This window comes from Mytilus californianus, unplaced genomic scaffold (genome assembly GCF_021869535.1).
Source record: "Mytilus californianus isolate M0D057914Y unplaced genomic scaffold, xbMytCali1.0.p SCAF_17, whole genome shotgun sequence".
NCBI lineage: Eukaryota > Metazoa > Mollusca > Bivalvia > Mytilida > Mytilidae > Mytilus > Mytilus californianus.
In genome coordinates this window covers 4,525,439-4,539,660 of record NW_026262659.1, presented here as the reverse complement: position 1 = coordinate 4,539,660, position 14,222 = coordinate 4,525,439, and the positions used below count along the sequence as shown (strand labels likewise).

Below are 14,222 nucleotides of genomic sequence, written 5' to 3'. Positions count from 1 at the left end.
TAAAAAAGTCAACAAAGTACAAATTTCTCAAAGGATTGTATGAAATTTGGTAAAACCATGTAATCAAGTACCTAAGAAAATACTTTTTTTTTTTCAATCCACTAAAATTTATACCCAAGATAATAAATGAATTTACAGTATCTGGTTATACATGGCGGAGAAGCTATATCTAAAGCCACCCGTCAGGAGACTGCCACACTGTAATGAAGCATTATAACATCTCCTATCTGAGCTTTATGTCAAATCTAAGTCCCTTTCCAATGTAATCATCATTACTTATTTCAGAATCTATCAACCCTTTTATCATAGAGATTGATCTATAGACCTTATTACAACTTCCAACTTGTGAGCATTAAATGTTAGATTAACCAATACAATGGAAAAGAACAATTCTATGGTGCACTACTTCTTCATACATAACAATTCCTACACAAACTTGACAAAACTGTTACCAAAGGAACAGTGCTTTAATCCTTATTCTTCATTTCCAAGTCAATGTGTGGTCTTCAAAACGGTGCCAAAGCTTCCAATTAACAAAAAATTTAGTAAAACCAGTTTCAGTAAAATTCCTTCCTACATGCCAATAATGCTACATCTGTGCATTCAAGCACATACACATAAGATACAATACAACTCTACAGTGTAATTTTAAATAATAGAAGAAACAATGTACCTATTTTGTTGGAGTTGAGCCTTTCTGTTGTGGATAAAACTTACAGAACAAGAAGTTTAGAAAGCCAAACTATTTTTTTGTTCACTACTGACCTATTCTATCAAACATATAATCTTACCCGTGTCAGCACTAGTGGTAGATATTAGAGAAAGGGGGCGGTCCCTCTTCTTATGTCCTGCTTTTAAATCTCTCTCCAGTTGCGTTGGATCACCAAACTGTTTCTCCTCTAAACCAGAGTTCTCTGTTAATTCTTGGAGACTGTCTAAATTCTGTGACCATCTCATTTCCTGTGAATCTGCCATCCCGTAATCGCTTTGTAAGGATATTCCAGAATCAGTCATAGGTTTTCTCTGTCTATATATTATACCTTCGGTTGAACTCTGTAAAGAATTTGTAGAATCTGTTAATCCTTTGACAGAGATCCCAGAATCGGTCATAGGTTTATCAAATTTTTGTATTTGTTCTCTAGTTAGCCCACTTTGAACCTTTTGGAAACTTAGTTCCTTGTTGCTATGAATACTATCTTCCTTATCGAGTCTCAGATTCTCTAATTTTTCAGACAAACTGTCATTTCTACTACTACTATTAGTATTAGCATCTAATCCAGACGTGTATGTCACATTCAGATTACCCTTCTCATTGTACCCTTGGAGCAGGTTTTTACTGTAAGACTCCTCTAGACTATCATCAGACTGTTGCTCTTCTGAGTCTGAAGCTTCTTGTCTCCAGTCAAGCGTATCGTCTCCTACAATCGGTAATTCAACACCTCGTGTCTGATCAGCCTGAAAAGTTGAATTTAAATTATGTCTAAGATTTTGTAAGATTTGATCATCAGATAATTGTGCCACCTCTTCAGGTATACCAGTGCTGATACCAGATTTGGAATTTGATATAGTACGTGTACGATCAAGCAGGGATTTGGATTTTTCCGTCACCAATGGCGTGGAAGTGATTACACTTTTATTTTCAAATGTGTCATTTAATGAAGCAACCCTCTTTGTTTTGTCACAAGATTGAACAATTTTTTCAATGTCGGTAAGATTTGAAGAATCGATTAAATCATCAGTTAATAACTCTGTTTGGAATAGAACGTCCTCCAAATCAAGTACACCTAAGCTTGAGCTCATGCTCTCGCTCATTTGATTTGATTTTGGAACAGGAGTTGTCTTTACTTCATACTCATTTGATATTTCATGATGAATTGTATCAGAATTTCTTGAATTACTAAAATGTTTTGGTGAATTATTTCCCTCAGTATCAAAAGTTAAATTAAAATATTTCCTGCCATCAGAAGAAAGGCATTCTTTTAATTCTGGACCAATAGAATCATCGCCGCTAGACCCACTATCATTATGGGTACGATTTAATTGTTCAATCTTTTCACTAGGAAGGATAAAGCCACTATCAGTATAGATACGATTTAATTGTTCAATCTTTTCAGTAGGAAGGATATAGGTATTATTCAAAGCATTGCCAGTCACCTCAAGCTCAGTACTTACACAACCTTGTCCTTGATATTGCTGATGTCCATAGTTTTGTGATCTCCTTGGAGATTTATGAGAGAAATCCTCTGACTCAGATCTACGAGAACCCTCGCTCAACGTAAATGTTGATGACAACTTTTTCACACAGGAATCTCCATATTGTTCAGTTAACAAATCATCAATGTTTAAATTTGAGCGGTCATATAGATAATCTTGTTGATAATGAGCTTTCTGTTGTTGTGCTATCCTGGGGGGTTCACTACGATACTGAAACTCCTCTTGTTCCTCGAGTATTTTAGAACGTAACAAACTCTCTATATTTTCGGGTTTATTAAATGCTTTAGGTTGAGGTAAGAGTCTCCTGACCTTGGTTTTAGGTTGAGGTAGTTGTCTTAACGTCTCTGTTGTATCCTCCACAGATCCTTCAGGTTTTGATACTCTATCTGCAGGAGCAAATATTCCATGTCCAACACGGCACTCGAAATATCGAACTCCTTCTACTGATCCATCATGTTTTCCGTCAGGTTCGTCAAGTTCAATTCCACACCAAAATCCAGATGCAATATGGGTTTTTCCAAAATAAAGCAGAGTCCCCGACTTAACTCCACTAATTACTATTCTATCACCGACATGTAACTCCTCATCTGCATGATCTTCGGGTGGAGGCGAAAAAAGACGTGGTTCTTCTTGTTTTTCCTTTTGCAGTCCGAAGGTTTTAGGCGCTGGAAGAAAAGATCTCCTTTTCTCTTTAGCTTTTCCCTCGGGTATGGGTATTCTTTTGTTGGAATAGGAGGCCTGGAATAAAACCAATAATAAATTTTAAATTACCGGTAAACTGAATTTAATAAAATCATTTATTTCAAAAGCTCACCATTACCAATCCAATCAAACACTCATTAATAATATAATGTAAATTGAGAGATTGTGACATGAGATTTCATTTCCTTTTATAACCTGTAATTTAGTAGAATTTTACCAGTAACAGGTTAGAAATTTCCAGTATACCTATTATATATACTGAGATTAAGATCTAAATCAATTTTATTTTAAAATGAATTCAAAAGAATTGTGTGAATGTATTGTGTACAACACACAAGAATTTTAATAAACAAATTTTTGATACATTTAATATAGAAAGTTCATTAAATTTTCAGATACATTTATTTATTTAAATTTGACTTTAATCTACTATTTCGATCTGTTATGAGTTTTAATGTAAGAGGAAAATCTATTATAAAGTGAAAACAAGAGTGCCATAAAAACTGGTTTAACCAGACACTTAGTTGTAAGATTAGTCAATATATATATATATTGTCTTTTTTCAACATCGGATCCAGGATTTGAAAAATTGTTGTCCTTTTTATTTACCTTTTTATGCCAATGGCGTAGTCACTGGAAAATAAATTGTAAGCAATGGGTCTGGGGGGGGGGGGGGGGGGGGGGGGTGAACAATTATGGTAAAATTCTTATTGAAAAAAATGTTTTATAAAAGTATTTGTAAGCACATGCTTACAATGCTACACTGGTGCTACGCCACTGTATGCCCATAAAACCCTTCGTCGGAAGCTACTGGGAACATATCACAAAACTGGAAGGTCAGTAACCAGCAAACTAAGTCACTTTTAGAAATGGGGCCATTATATAAAGTCAGTTCTTGTAAAACAAGGTCTAAGATGGGTACTACCAGCAAACCAAGTCACTTTTAGAAATGGGGCCACAGAAAGTCAGTTCTTGTAAAACAAGGTCTAAGATGGGTACTACCAGCAAACCAAGTCACTTTTAGAAATGGGGCCACAGAAAGTCAGTTCTTGTAAAACAAGGTCTAAGATGGGTACTACCAGCAAACCAAGTCACTTTTAGAAATGGGGCCACAGAAAGTCAGTTCTTGTAAAACAAGGTCTAAGATGGGTACTACCAGCAAACCAAGTCACTTTTAGAAATGGGGCCACAGAAAGTCAGTTCTTGTAAAACAAGGTCTAAGATGGGTACTTCCAGCAAACCAAGTCACTTTTAGAAATGGGGCCACAGAAAGTCAGTTCTTGTAAAACAAGGTCTAAGATGGGTACTACCAGCAAACCAAGTCACTTTTAGAAATGGGGCCACAGAAAGTCAGTTCTTGTAAAACAAGGTCTAAGATGGGTACTACCAGCAAACCAAGTCACTTTTAGAAATGGGGCCACAGAAAGTCAGTTCTTGTAAAACAAGGTCTAAGATGGGTACAATACAAAGAATTTACATACATAGTTCTGCTTACCTATGAACAGTTATAAGATAGAAACATAATGTTATACACTTATACTGAACAGTTATAAGATAGAAACATAATGTTATACACTTATACTGAACAGTTATAAGATAGAAACATAATGTTATACACTTATACTGAACAGTTATAAGATAGAAACATAATGTTATACACTTATACTGAACAGTTATAAGATAGAAACATAATGTTATACACTTATACTGAACAGTTATAAGATAGAAACATAATGTTATACACTTATACTGAACAGTTATAAGATAGAAACATAATGTTATACACTTATACTGAACAGTTATAAGATAGAAACATAATGTTATACACTTATACTGAACAGTTATAAGATAGAAACATAATGTTATACACTTATACTTCATATTTGTATAACTAATTTATAGATTTAAAAGAGGGTACAAGGAGACTGAACCACACATCTCCTTTTAATCATATGTTATTTAATTCTTGGTTGTCTACATCTTAACTATTTTTTTGTTATTTTGATGTTTGGTGTTTGGCGTCTCGTCATACTACAACTTCTTATTTGTTATACTGCAGACCATATTTCTGTGTTATAGTTATTCTCAATAGGATTTCATTATCATTTCAGGTTATAGTTATTCTCAATAGGATTTCATTATCATTTCAGGTTATTTCCTTTTATGAAGTGTTCTTCTTTCCCTTAAAACATCATACATGGAAAACGGTAGAAACGTATTGCCCCTAATTTTTTTTTATAATAACTTATTTTCCAAGAGTGCACAAATATACTACTTCCACAATTAAAATTGTGTTGGTCTGAACAAGAATAAGTTAAACAGAGTAAAATACACTGAAATAATGAAGAATTTCTTGATGAAAATATCTATTTTTAACAGAAAACATTAAATCAATACATGTCCATACAACATCATGCCTATTAATTGTTACATTTCCATGTACAGTGAACTGCAAAATATTGGTCGAAACCCTAATTTGTCATATAATTTTAAAAATTATCATCATAATGAACATGATAACTGAGTTTCAAGTTGATGTGACTACAACTGCGTGGTAAAATACATTGCAAGGTATAAATAAAATGTTGACACAAAGATATGTCTCGCCTGTCAGCAGAAAATTCAGAAATTAATTTAAAAATGCATGACCATAACCTAGGGAACAGGGCTTCAAAATGGTCGACAAACTGACATGTACTGGTACTGATAGTAATGTAACTTTATAGGAAGTATCATTGATATATCACAAGTAGTTCTTATCAAACTGAATTAAGCAGAAAACTTAACATAGAAAATTGGTAATTAATTCAATGTAACTGGACCATCCCCTACAGGTGCAGGGCCTCAAAATACGTGTCAAACTGATATGTTCTAAAAGTAGTACAACTTTATAGAAAATATAATTGATCTATCACAAGTAGTTCCTATCAAACTAAATTAAGCAGAAAACTTAACAATTGTTGACGCAGACGACAACGATGCCTAATGCCGTAGTTGTCTCTGGTAAAGCAACACTTATGTCTCGCCATCTGCGACTTTCGACTTTTGTCAAAAGCGACATAAAGATTTATTTTTTTAACACTTACAAAACAGGCCAACAGAAGGATGATCAGACACATAGATAGGAAAACATAATACCTTCACTATTGTAAGCGTAGGGCATAATAATAAAAGAGGGAAAACAGCTCAAGTTCCTTTAGAATACACTTCTGAGCCACAGAATAACAAATTGACTTAAAAGTGCTCCTTTGGTCTGACCTTCATAAAAATATGCCTAGAGCTAAAAGTCTGATAAAGATGAGAATATATCTATACATAATGAGCAATCGTCAATGGCAGTCAGCAGGGTTTAAGAACATCAGTTGTTCGACCTGTTAGTCAAATGCGTTTTGTTAAAATATACTTTTTCACTTTTTTTGGTCTTTTGGAAAATGTTGTTAGTGCTGTTTTTAGACCCCTCTACAACGAAATTTGTTTTACATGCACACGTATAAAAATTGCGGTTTTATCCAAAGCAATGATAGGTTTGAACGTTGTTTTCAATTTAGACTTGTTTATATATAATAAGCTACATAATCAAGATGATCCCTAACAGAATCGTCAACAATTTTGCCTGAAGAAGTCCTGACCATCTTTTGTAAGAATTTATCAACTTATATATATATTGAATAGCTCAGATATCAATCTGAGGATATGATTGGAGAATATCTAGGAAGATTACAAACTAATAACATCTGAAAACATCTAAAGTGAATATTAAGACAGAAAAAGCCAATTATTTCATATTTTTATATCATAAGATTGATTAACAAGCTGAACATAGGATCTTGTTGATTAAAGGTTATGTTTTTTGTAAGGGTTCTTGATCTTACTATAATCAATGAACCTTCATTCTGATAATTATTTACAGGAACTAAATTGCTTACAGAGGCAATTAAAGAAGAGATGGAATTATATTTAGGCCTGACCAAATTATATTTTTTTCATTATCCATGTTTCCAACTTATAACTAGATAAATATGAATAACATTTTGGTTTGAGAGTTCAAATCTTTCTGATGGTTGGTCTAAATTTGTCGGCAGACAATTAAAATCTTTTTAACATGTAAGATTCATTTTCAGTCCAATTGAAATTAGACATATTTTTGTTCGAAAATGTAATAAATTTATAATTCAAAAGTTTAGAAACAGGTAGAAAAATAACCACACATAAATTTGAAGACAATGTACATGCAGATAAAATATTAAATTCAAAGTGAGCTTTATATAGTCAGTGAAGGATAAAAAATAGGTCAATATGACTTGATTCTGTCTGCTGTCCTTCTTATACAATACAACTGACATTATGTACTGAATACCAACTTGGATGTAAAACCTAACCTAACATTTAATGACATATTTCCAAAACATATAAGTCATCTGTAAGGATATAATAAACGCTGCATTTATGAATCTTTAACATTGGATACCACAAAAAACAGAACACATATCCATGTAACAGTGGAGGCCATATCTCTTATCCTATTTTTCAGATGAACTTAGAACTAAACAAGATTCAAGCGTTCTTTCTAATGTTTTTTCGTCACTCTAGATCTCCTACCTAAAGTCATTTGAACCATATAATCTTTATCATATCTCATGCTCATGTCCTCAAGAAATACTGAATCAAAACAGTACAACAGCAAAAATATAATATTTTTTCTAAATATATTTTACCTATCTGACCACATTAAAATATGTCTATATTTGTATTAAGATATTTAATATTAATTATGTTCATAGATCATCAATCAACAGATCAATGTAAAGGACACATTAATCTGACTTTTAATGACTTAATCACAGGTAAAAACCAGGTAATCAATGTAATGGACACATTAACCTGTCATATAATGAATTAATCAACAGGTCAAAACCAGGTAATCAATGTCATCTGTAACTTCTATCTAACTATTGTGTGAGATTAAAAAAAAAATAACAAAGGATCACCTTCTTTAAATTATCTACATTAACAGTTAAGAGGATGGGATCCAGGTATAAATTCTCCAACCTTGGTATTTGCTGGAGTAATATAATAAATGAATACAGGACATAAATAAAAAAATCTTCAGCAAAGGAAACAATGACTAATTGATATTTTATTTGTCGGTCTTTCATAATGTACTCAAAATTGTTCATGAAATTTGCTATAAAAAGCTATTCTGTTCTGGTCTGAGCCAGCAGGTAATAAATATATAGACTTCTCGATTTCTGATGATGATTCATGACATTATAAAAATGTTAATTACATGAACATATCAACAAGGGAGGTAATTTGATAAATTAAAATGTTTCATTAATCAGAAAATATTCAATATTCAAAATAATAGATTGATTGATATTGTTATTGATAATCAATACAATTATAAGAAAGATACTGCAAGGTGGGACAACCATAATGAAGGGTTAGGCTGAGGAAATTACAGGTATGTTGAATACAACAGCAACTTTGTCTTGCAACAGGACATCTACTGATCCCTCATATAGTTGTTGCAAGGGTTCTTTAAAGTGCCGCAGAGAGCATGGGACTCGCCCTATACTAGGAATGGAGTTAATATTACCATTTTGAACCAGATATTAAATCTATAGAAGAAATCAAATTCAAATGTATATTCAGGAGAACAATACAAATTGTTACATTAAAATTACTTTCTTATTTGATTCTGGGCCCACTGTAACTTTGAAGGCCTTTAAATTCTCTATATATAGATATAAGAAGATGTGGTATGAGTGCCAATGAGACAACTCTCCATCCAAGTCAAAATTTATAAAAGTAAACCATTATAGGTCACAGTACGGTCTTCAACACGGAGCCTTGGCTCACACCGAACAGTAAGCTATAAAGGGCCTATGTCTACTTGTGTGTTAATATCTTATACATGTAATCTTTTTAAAGTAGTTAAAATGTTCTTTTTCCTTATTAGTTATCTCCCCTAGGTAATTTCTAGTGGTTAGTCAGTTTTTACTGTTCACATTAATTAAACTGTTAAAATGAATGAATAATACATTAACTACTGACTATAAAATATATAAAGCCAATATATAACTCTACGGTCACAAGCCTGATGTTAATGACAGTATTTGTATGCATGTGAACTCTATAGATAAAGAAGTTAAGTCAGGACAATGAATATTTTATCATGTTTATAGAAGACTGTAGTGTCAAGATACATGTAAAATATTCATCTTATTATCTAACTTATTGATTTATTTATAGTACATACATGTACGCACTGGCAAATAATAGTAAGAAATAGATTTTTAAACAAAACTCAACAGTAAAGAATTTTGAGACAGATTTAAACATTTTTGTTATATCAAAATAAGAAGATGTGGTATACATGTACCGTAACACTGTACTCAACCACAGTGGGGATATATAAGTATGTTCTCATGTCAGGACTTGTGTGGTGGGTAGCTGTCTCATTGATAACTTGAACTTTCCACACATTTTTTTAAAGAAGGGTGGTCTGTAAGGTTTCTTTTGTGATTTTTTTTATAGGGTGGGGTAGTCATATGGAAATCTTGCCAAAATTTGCAAAATAAATATTTAGCTCCCAACAATCAATAAATGAAAAAAACTGAAGAGATGTGATGAAATGATGAACAATGATTTGACAGGTACCCACCCACCCAGGACAATAGGTTATACAGAGATAATGTCCCATTTTCAGATTTTCAGATTTTCAGACTGTCAGATTTAATATTTAACTGTCTCAGCAAAGGAAAATAATTTTGTTTAACAGTCAACTACATTGATTTCCCACTTTACCACACACGTACCCCATTAAAAAAATATATTTCAGTTTCCCAAATTTGTATGTTATGAATTTAACTAATGATCCTACCCATCCTGTATACTTTTGAACACAAATAAGTCCAACAAATCCAGTATCATCCATGTTTAACTAATATAATTTCTTCACATCTGTATTAATCATAAAAACTGTCTCGTCCTTTTAAATCTTTGTTTACACAATCAAACTTTTTAGTTTGTTTTCATATCGAAGAGATCATAATATGTTTACAACCCATGAAAATAATAGATATACAACTATTCTGTTTAATTAGTCGTTAACGAACTAGTATTAATTACTCCTACCTGTTTAACGAATATGAAGGAAACGAAGACTTAGTACTTTACACCTGTCCACGACTTAAACTGTTAGGTAAATGTTATCATGATAGATTAAGAGATTGTAGACCTGTCAGAAACCTGTATTAAATATGACAGAAATTGTCACCACTTTACATATCTTCATCTAAGAGGGACATAAACCAAGACATTTTTATGTTTGTTATAAATTGTAAAAATAACACTTACCATTATAAATCTCAGGACAAAATGATAATTTAAATATCCATCATAACAGATTATACTTTTACCAGTGGCCAGTGGTCATCACATAATTATTTAAATCCTTCAACAGTTAACATCATATTGGGACCTAATAAATTCCTCAGTTTAAAAAGTTCACATATGTCCCACGAAAAAATTCTATTAATCTGCCTCCATGTTCCTCAAAATACCAACAACTCGACAGTGAGTAAAACTGTGCCAATTCTAAATGAACATGTATTTTATCTGCATCTTCTTAACAGTTATATTAATAAACAACAAGCCTAAGACAAAAACATGTCTTAGATGATCCCTCACAACGAAAGATAAATATTAAACATCACTACAGTATAAAACACAAGTCGTAGTGTATTCAATATGTGCAACTTTATTGATCTGAATACTAATCAAGTAGATTCCTTTTATGGGTTAACACTGATCAATCAATTTCTAACTTATATTGGATTTCTACTCATAGTGCAATAAATTCTATTAAAAAAATACATTTAATGAAAATATAGTCTATTAGTTATTAGCTTAAATAATTTTGAAAATTGAAGGAATGGGTTATTGAAGTATATATATATATAATATTGATGTTTTTAGTTTATATTTTTGTACATGTATGATGTTCAAGCAGATGTTACCTCCTACGTATGGAATTCACATACCTTTGTAATAATACTCAAAAGCTGCAATTCAATTGGAATTTTTGGATAATCCTTAACAAACAAAAAAAACATTTTTTAGTTCTGTCAAAACAGAGAAATATGAGTAAAACAAGAAAATGTTATATAATACTGACTACCTCAAGTAAAAACAGATCATGGTCAAATATTAGAATATGAAAAGTCAATTAGTCTAAGACAAGTTTTGATAAATATCAAATCACAGTAAGATGGTCAAAGTTGGTCATAAGGGTTTCACCTCCTTAAGGGTCAGTTGTAAAAACTTGTAATATTTGAATGATTGATTCCATCATAATTCTAAAACCACTGTTCATTATTATCAGGGTAAAAGTTACGATTCTTTACGAAAAAAAAGGGGGGACTTTCTGTGCGCACTTTGAGGAAAATGAAGATTATGAAACAAAACTTTGACGTTCTAACTGTGCATTTGAAGAAATTCTAAAATTTTTAACAATATAACCCATACCTTATATAATGGTAAAACAAAGGTTTTCAGTAAAATGTCGATTTTCTGTAAAGTATCAAGCATTTTCAGTTCCTTAAAAACCTTCCAGCTTATTAAAGAATTGTTCAAACATACAAAGTATTACAATGTAGTGCTCATTGAAGGGTTGAAATATTGAGTTGTCTATTCATGTATAGTAGGACCCGATTTGAGAGGGAAAAAAAATTTGAACATGCACTATAAATTGTTGTCAACAAGACTTCATATAAGAATCCATTACAATATAGATCTCTTATCGATTGTTGCTGGGGGAAACAGCAAGCATTATTATACCACTTTATTTCATTGATTTCCAATATGCCAGCATAAACCAATTAAAATGAGGATTCCAATGATTTGTAGTGTTGTTTACTCTGCTGTATCAATGGAACACTACTTCATTGATTAAATATCAGAGTATTGAGATTTTTTTCTTTCTAATAATAAAATGACTAATGATTTAGAGTGATGCTCCACATCTTTATTTCCATGCTTTGCAGAATTAGTTATCTCCCCTTGAACTTGGATAAAACTTTATGTATGTGTAGTTGTAAGGCAAAAATTTAAATACATAAAAACCTAAGGTACAATTTTTCTTTTCACAAACGGCTAACTTAAAGAAGGCCTCCCCCTAAATAATTATAAAAAATAAACATAAAGCCTAGGCTGAGCACAGCATGATGGGACCACAACATCTCACCTCTGTAAGTTATCAATCAAGTATGTTGCTGTTCATTACTTCACCTTTCATCTGATACCTTAATTACTAAAATATATGCTACATAGTTTAAGATTTAACCTTATGCGTAGGAACTATTTTGTTTTAAATATGTACTACTTTCCAGTATGTTCTTTTTTGACCGGGCCTGATTAGGTGGTGTAACATCTTACAAAGTCTATTCAAATTATTTTTGCAAAGAATTCCACTCAATCCGGTATTTGGGGCCGTCTTAAACTTGCAGTGAGGTGAGAGTTTTTTTGTTACGCGTTTAAGGCCTCACTGTGAATTTGAGTTGAAGAACAGCAATAAAAGCACTGTTCCTTTGCTGTTTGTGTTTTTTTAGCTGTGCATGAACTGATTTTGTGTCATGGATGGATACCCCATATCCCTTTTTTTTTCTATATATATATATATGAAAGAGTACCAGTGAAAATAGTATTGTGGTAGACATAGTAAGAAGTTTGATGAAAGATTCGGCCAGAGAACAGTTATTTCGTAGTGCATTTCTTTTTGACAATAAAGTAAAATTTAAAAAATCACACCTGCTCTATCTCAAAAAGATTTTTACAGTGTAGTGTACTACTATTGGGACAAATATAATCAAAATTATAGAAAAGTCTACCAGCTCGAACTCAAAATATTGACAATTCTATGTTAAGGGGGTCTAAAATTCAGTTTAACAGCTTCAGACATACTAGTTTTTGACCTTTTTTAACTGGACCAAATCACTACTTAACATAAAGATTCAGCACCCAAATTTTTTTAACATGTAATTTCATTCCCTTACTTAATATTTCATGCATAAAATATAAAGAAATAAATCTGGAAAGTGTATGAAAAAAATTGCAAGTTATACACTGTCCACACTAGGGACTATATTTGTAGACAATGAAAATCTAAGGATGATAACCGTGTCCTCGGACCTAATAGTATAGAAAGACTTGACCAATTCTAATAAAACTTTGCATGACCTAAGCTTAGGGAATTATAAGATAGTTGGCCAAGTTTCATGGCCATGGGATATACATTAAAGAAACTATGGCCATTTTAATATTGAAATTTGAATGTTTAATTTTGACGTTTAAATCAAATAATTTCAACTATCAAGATTTGGGCTTAAAAAATTTAAATATTGCAAAAATTTGCTTTTTAAATGCTCTTAAATATAATATATTAAGTATTAAAAGCAACTGAACACTCATTTGATTTATCAGATTTATTACAACTATTCAAAAGTCGAATTTATATGAGCCTGTGCCTGAAAATAGAGATTTTTGAATTAACATGATTAAGGGGAGCCTTAATACATAAACCTGCATTTTTTTCAACCAATTTGAAGTTTTTGAAGTTTTTTTACCATAAATTATTCTTCCACATATATATTAAATGTACTTTAAATGGAAAGAAAAGTTACAAAAAGCATACCAAATGAGTATAAAATGGTCTTAGGCTATGTAAGACTGAACATTATTTAGAGTCAATTTAAGCTGTAGCACATATTTACATATAAAAATGCATACAGAAGCTATAAGAAATGGAAATTTGTTACTTTTTGCTCATTTCTATGCTAAGATGTCGTGATACAAGAAGTCTAATTGCAAAAGGACTCTTGCATTCAAATTTTTTTGCAGACAGTATGGTCTGATTCACAGTTTTTTCACTTTTCAATGGAAAACTTGCATGTAGTTTTAGTCTCAACTGGCATATATTTGAACCACATACTATCCTATAGAAGAAAATAAAGGTAGTATATGAAATGGATAAGGTGCACAGATCATTGTCAAGTGCTGTTTTTACAGATTTAGTGAAAAATTTATGATGGACGACACATTTTATATACAAAGCTCTTCACATTTCACATACATTAAACAGGCCGTTCGACCAGGGCCTAAATAAAACACATTTTGCACATTTTTTTCTGTGATAATCTACTTTTCTCTATATTCAGAGTTCACAAATGGTTAATAGAATTTGAATTAATCATAGAAACACAAATATCAAAGCATAAAAAGCTGTCAGATAGAAATTCAGCATG

The 14,222-nt window shown here is 31.7% G+C and overlaps 1 protein-coding gene across 7 annotated transcripts in view; it reads right to left on the bottom strand.

Moving 5' to 3' along the window:
• Window positions 1–14,222, bottom strand: part of LOC127726261 (CAP-Gly domain-containing linker protein 1-like) — a 92,396-nt gene that overhangs the window by 66,628 nt on the left and 11,546 nt on the right. For 3 of the 7 annotated variants that reach the window (XM_052233566.1, XM_052233567.1, XM_052233570.1), the window contains exons 1-2: window positions 9,803–9,905; window positions 792–2,952 (exon numbers count right to left, since the gene is read on the bottom strand). In XM_052233566.1, the coding sequence (XP_052089526.1) occupies window positions 792–2,952; window positions 9,803–9,856 (2,215 nt within the window). In that variant the 5' untranslated portion in view covers window positions 9,857–9,905. Of the gene's footprint in view, window positions 1–791; window positions 2,953–9,802; window positions 9,906–10,278; window positions 10,666–14,222 lie in introns of those variants that run through there. The other 4 variants (XM_052233572.1, XM_052233573.1, XM_052233568.1 and 1 more) reach the window with 4 other exon arrangements.